Source organism: Chinchilla lanigera, unplaced genomic scaffold, assembly GCF_000276665.1.
Source record: "Chinchilla lanigera isolate Chin_1 unplaced genomic scaffold, ChiLan1.0 scaffold00020, whole genome shotgun sequence".
Lineage (NCBI taxonomy): Eukaryota > Metazoa > Chordata > Mammalia > Rodentia > Chinchillidae > Chinchilla > Chinchilla lanigera.
The window spans coordinates 14873067-14879066 of record NW_004955421.1 but is presented as its reverse complement, the minus strand read 5'-3'; the positions used below and the strand labels follow the sequence as shown (position 1 = coordinate 14879066).

Below are 6000 nucleotides of genomic sequence, written 5' to 3'. Positions count from 1 at the left end.
CCTTAGAAATGGAAAGGTAGACCTTGTCACCCAGAGCTGCTCATTCCTGACGAGCAGTAACAAACCAAAGACATTTCATTGTAAACATGACCCGGACCCTCACAGTCCTTGTGGATGGCTATCAGGCCAGGTTGACTGGACCCATCAGGCTATCAGATGGCAAGACTATATGCTGCATTTGATTCATTATTCTTTGCGGCTAGACCTCAGTTTTACATCTGTCATTGGGCTCCAGGCTGAACGAAAGACTGGAGGGACACTTAACCTCCTTCTGAGGTAGAAGGTAATGCAACCAAGGGCAAAAATCAACACTGCAAAAAGCTTTTATTTTATAAGCACCACTGCAAAATGAGGAATCACATTGAAAACATATCAAATAGAAAATAATAATTTATTTTAACTTCATTTAATGTTTGTAACTAATCGTGATTTCATGAACTTGCTTGTATAAGTCTGTACCTTCGAATCTACAAAGCAAAAGTTTACTACAATGAGCACTGAAAATTCCACAAACCGACTCTACCGAGAACTCTCCTGGACATGCACATTCTTCCAACAGGCTGCAAATATTTGCAAACATGCTTTAAACTCCCATAAAGCTGCATGATATTTTGCTTTCTCTTAGAACCTTTACACTCTCTTGGGAACTTTAATGAGAAAAACGTTAAAATGTATATTCCAACTCAACACCGCTGGTTTGGTTATGTGTATTAAATCATTAACCACAGAGTTGCGTGGTTTTGCGTTGAAACCTAGACCTACGTAATATATTAACGGTCACTCCTGTGAAACACATTCAGAGAAGTAACATTATAAAACAGGGTTCCATTAAAAATACATACTGGCAGTTGTGTTTGTGTTTTAGGCAGGAAAAAAAAAAGCGTGTTTAACCTTTTAAAATATGAATATAGTTTAAAGAAGTTATTCTGTGAAAGATGCTTAATAAGAGATCTCTTTTTTTTTCTGAAATTTAAACACTTTATGTAAAAGGTAACAAGTAAAAAAGTACAATTGCTATTTGAAAAAAGCTGTTTGTTAATATTGCCTTCCAAGACAGTAAGGGTGTATCTTACCTCCACTTTAAATGGAGCGGCGACACCCTAAGTTGTAGGGGTGGCAAATTTGGACTATAAACATGACGACTGTGTTTATCTTATATACAAAAACTTGCCGCATTGAACGAGGCAGGAATCTCTACCCTAATGGTAGTGGTCTCTCTTATATACATAATGCAGAAGTGAAAATTATACAGTAGTCACCGATAAGAAGGAATTGTATACTCTAGTGCCGTCTGGGGATTTTGTACCGTGAGTTAAGAGTTCTTGAATGGTCATCCAATTATCAAAGATTTTTTTATTCCTCTTCTTCATCATCTTTTTGTGGCTCAGTTCCAGGATGTTCATCTCCTTCCGGTCGTCGGCCCCCTGCTGCTCCTTCAGACAATCCAACCTGCTCTGCATCATGAACTCGCGCCTGCGCCGCTGCTCCTTGGCCTTCACCAGGTGCTGCTTCCGCTCCTCCTTGCTCCAGTAGCGCCCCATCTTCATCTCGCTCACCGCGTCGTCGTCCGTGGTCATGCCGCTGCGCTCCTCGCGGATCTTGAGGGCGCGCTCCCTCAGCAGGCGGTCGCGCACCGGCCTCTTGGTGATGTAGCGCGTGCCGTCGCTGCGGATCTTCACCTTCCACTCCATCCTGGGCTCCGAGGAGTTGGAAGAGGCCAGGTCCTTGCACATGCTCACCAGGCTCATCTGGCTCTGCGCGTACTCCACGGCGGACTTCTGCTGGATCAGCTGCATGTAGCTCTGGTAGTGCTGCGCATGGGCCGGGATGTGCGCGTGCTTGTATGGGGAGTGCGCTGAGGGCGACAGGTAGGCGCCGCCCAGCTTCGGGCTGCAGGTGGGGCTCCTGCTGCCATCGTTGGCTCTGCGCTCGCTGCTCTCCAGGGGCTGGCTGGGGTCCAGCTCTTTGGCCGAAGGGCTGTAGTTTGGGGTGCCGACCTCGGGGTCTTCGGTGATGGCGAGCAGGTTCTTAGAGGCCGGCCCGTAACCCTCTGCGGTACCCATGGCTCCAGCCCCTTCGCTGCCGGAGCAGCTGAGGCCCTCCGCCGCCCTCCGCAAGGAGTTGTCGGGGGAGAGCTCCAGGGTGAGAGGGGTGCTCCGGCAGCTCTCGCCGGTGTTGTAGGCGCTCGAGCTGTCCTTGTCGGACTTCTCGGGCAGCTCGGTGATGTCGGACAGCTCGTGGCGGCGCACGTCGAGGCTGGTGTTGTAGTTGCGGAAGCCGCCGTGGTGCAGCAGCCAGGGCTCACGGTACTGCTCCTTGAGCTGCTGCATCTTGTGCGCGCGCACGATGCTCAGGCACTCCAGCTCGATGCTGCGCAGCTCCTCATTGAGCAGCTCCAGCTCCTTGTCCACGCTCTCGGGGTCGCTCTTGGTGGCGTCCAGAGGGCTGCTGGGGTAGTAGAGGCTGTAGGGGCTGGTGCTCTTCACCTGGCACTTGAGCTCCAGCAGCTCGCGGAAGCGCTCGCACTCGTCCACGGGGATGCCCAGGTAGTCCACTTCGGTGCAGTCGGCCGAGACGAAAGACTCGTTGCTGAAGGGCAGGTCTCCGCTGCCCAGCGTGTCTTGGCTGCATGTGAGCTTCCTCTGGCCCGCCAGCGGGTTGGAAGATGCCATGGCATCGTCCCCGTTGTTCTCCTGCTCCGAGCTCTCCTCGTTGCGCGTGCTCTCGTCGGTCCGCCCCACGCCGCTGTCCTTCTCGTGCTGGTTGGACAGGATGGTGGCTGTGTCTGTGGTCCCACCATCTTCCTCGTGCTTCTTCTGCATAAGAGAAAAAGACAGGACCCATCGGGCGGGGTGAGGGAAGCCTGAGGAGCAGGTGCCGAGGTCTAACCTCTCCAGATGGAAAGGGAATATTTCTAGGGCAGAGAAGCAGCATCTGATAGCAGGGCAAGCTCCTGGGCCTGGGAATTGGCCAGCTCGACCTCTGTTTATCCTGGTACTCTAACCTGAACAATCTCTTATCCTTGTTCTTATCTTCCTTCTCCCTTCTGCAAAATGGGGATAATAGCTATCTCAACAAATGAGTCTGTGAACCAGTGAACGGGGAGTAGGAAGCATAAAGAGCTCTCACTTGAGCACTCAAAGTGGGTAGCTGTGACCGTGACCATGGTGGTGGAATAGGAGGGACCTACAGGGCTCTTAGTAGCTCAGGTTAAACAGAGGGAATTGCTGTAGTTTCAAAAACATGACTTCACTTTCTCTGATCTACTTCAGCACTGGCACTTGTGCTTTCCTAACAACTATGGCGAGGTCAGCTGTGCCTGGGTGTTACTGCTCAGCCTTAAAAGCCTGGCCAGGGAGACTATCAGCCTGCATTTCCTGCTTGCTCAAACAGAAAAGCACTTAAGCTGTTTCCCCCATCTTCCCGGTGGGTGGGCTTCTCATGGACTCTAGCATCAGAAAGGTGGATGAAGGGAGCAGAGTTTCCTGCAGCCCAGCAGGGTGTGGCCGGCCCTGGGCGTTACCTGCTGGAGCACACTGGCTGTGAACTGCATGGCCTGGTGGTGCTGCTCCTCCAGCATGTCCATGTGCAGGTCATCGAGGAAGTCATTCCTGTCGTCGTCCATCCAGCCCTCGTCCAGCTTGGTGTGGGGAGCAGAGCCAAAACAAGTAGACTTAGAAGAGTATACTTTTCCTCTGTCAGTCTCTCTCTAGGAAGGACATGACCTTGGGGAGAACTGTTTCTAGGGTCCCTTTCAGGAGTCATCAAAATGCAACTGGCCCATTACATTGCATAGGTCAGAGAGCTACCCCATCCTCATATTAGAGAGACTCCAGTGCCACCTGTGCAGGACAGTCACCTAGATCTAGCTGTGCCTCTGCTTGGTGGCCCCCATGAAGTTCAGCAGGCCTCAAAGAGAAACCTTGCTTAATATAGAAAGAGTTCTTTTTATTCTTTGGCAGTACTGGGGATGAAACCTAGGGCCACGTGCATGCTAGACAGGTGTTCTACCAATGAATCACATCCAAGCCCTGGAAAGGGTTCTTTCTGACCAGAAAAATAAGGTGGTAAATAACGTTATTTGGTGTGGGCAAGAATATCACTTTTTTTTCCCTCAAATATTTTTAAAAGGTTTTGGTAAGCCTCTGAATTTCCCAGGCGGTCTTGAACTTACAGTCCTCCTGCCTCAGCTTCCCAGAGTACCACTGTGTGCCTGGCTAGGACATCAGTTTTGTAAGGTCTTATCCTTTTTGTCCTTCATAGAAAAGACAATTTGGAGATGGTACACCTGTGGGTGATAGATTGCCATCTTGTGTTGCTAGAAAAATGTTTAATGAAACACAGCGATGTCTGTTTGTTTATGTACTGTATAAGGTTGCTTTGGAGCCAAAAAAGAGAGTCCAGTAGTCGCCATGGAGACAAGAGAGATGCTCATTACCTGGTCCTTTTAAGAAAAGTCCAGGTGATCCTGGAAGGTCATTAGTAATGTTCCCTACAAGATCACGATGCTACCATCTGCAGTGAGTCATACACCCTAGATTATTTTTCATTTCAGTTTCCTACCTAAAAGAGGTCTCTATTTCCCAGAAAGTTTGAGTCGTTCACAATGGTTTCCACATCAGATCTCGCAGGCCTGCCATCCTCCACCCAGGCTTCTGTGGTTAACTCTGGACTCTCTGGGACTGTCAGTCTCCAGGGAAGAATGGCCAGTGAGTAATGTGTCCCACACAGGGCTGGGCACTGACTGGGTAATCACTAAGTATTAGTTATTATTTACTAGTCAATGTTTCTTGTTCACTCTCTGCTATTGTAAATGGGACCTGCTAAGATATAGATAGGCCCTACAAAGTTGTATGCCTTGGTGTTTAAGTCCCAGATTGTGTTTTCCATGCTGTTACCTTTCCATTCCTTCATTAAGATTCTGCATTAATGATCTTGCTGGGCTAGCACTGGAGTTGCCAGGGTGGGTGTCAACATCACCCTTAAGTAAGTCATCACATGACTTCTCAGTCACAGCAAGTTCTATTGCCCTTCTAGGGTACAAAGGGTTCAAGTTCAGATTCCATTCTCCGGCAGTGTTCTGCGACAGTGGGGGCTGGGGATCTGATTTTGAAATACCAGTCCTAGTTTCAAAACGGACTCACCTGGAGTTCAGGCCTTGCGATCAGCAGTGAAAAGTTCTTATTTTCTTCACTGGTCAAAAGAGCCACAGCCTCTTCACGGTTCTGTACCTCTATCCCATTAATCTAAGAGGGACAAAGGTGGGTAGACAACAGCAGGATGAGACTATGCAAAACATTCTATCTTATTTCAGGCCTATATTTGTCACCCACCCAGGGCTGGGAAACAGAACTTTGCTGTAGCAGAAAATGAACGCTGATTTTAGGAAGGAAAGGCCTTGCGCAGGCTGATGTGGTTTGTCTGGTCTTTGAAAGAGCCCCACTGCATATGTAGCTCATGAGCTGATTGTGATACGGGGTATTCCAGAAGAGGACAATGAGAAAACTCTTCCTGCTGTGCAGAGGGCATGCAGACGTCACACTCAGGTAAGAGTATAAGTGGAACATACAAAAGCATTAGTACAGCTATTTTTAGATAATATAGGGGAAAAAGGCAGCAATGGGCCTCATGAAAATATCAGGGAGATGGAGGGCAGAGCAAGGAATGTAACTGTACATGGTGCTTTGTGTCGCCATTTTAACACTTTAATTTATTTATGGTCCATAGCGGGTCAAGCGGATAACTTCCATGTGGGATTTCTGCTTAACATGTCCCAGCAACTTTGAGTTCTCCAGGTCTTGGTCTCAGAGCTGATGGTTCCTTCAGGGGATGTTGCAATGGTTCCACTGGGTTGGCGGTTGAGCCACTCAGCTGATTTTGCCACCATATATGGCAGGGAACCAAGAGGTATCACCAGGGGAGGCTACTGGTTGACATATGTGGCCCTAGTCACCTTGAGGAAATAGGGCTGCTGCAATACAATGGAGCTTTATGGCTACA

General features: G+C 48.9%; 1 protein-coding gene across 1 annotated transcript in view; it reads right to left on the bottom strand.

Annotated features, from left to right (window-relative positions):
* Positions 1-307: 307 nt before the first annotated feature.
* Pdzrn3 (PDZ domain containing ring finger 3) overlaps positions 308-6000 on the bottom strand; it is a gene marked incomplete in the record, with an annotated part of 230324 nt that continues 224631 nt past the window's right edge. The window contains 3 exon segments of the mRNA XM_013513763.1: positions 308-2816; positions 3524-3640; positions 5145-5246. Of these exon segments, the coding sequence (XP_013369217.1) occupies positions 1245-2816; positions 3524-3640; positions 5145-5246 (1791 nt within the window).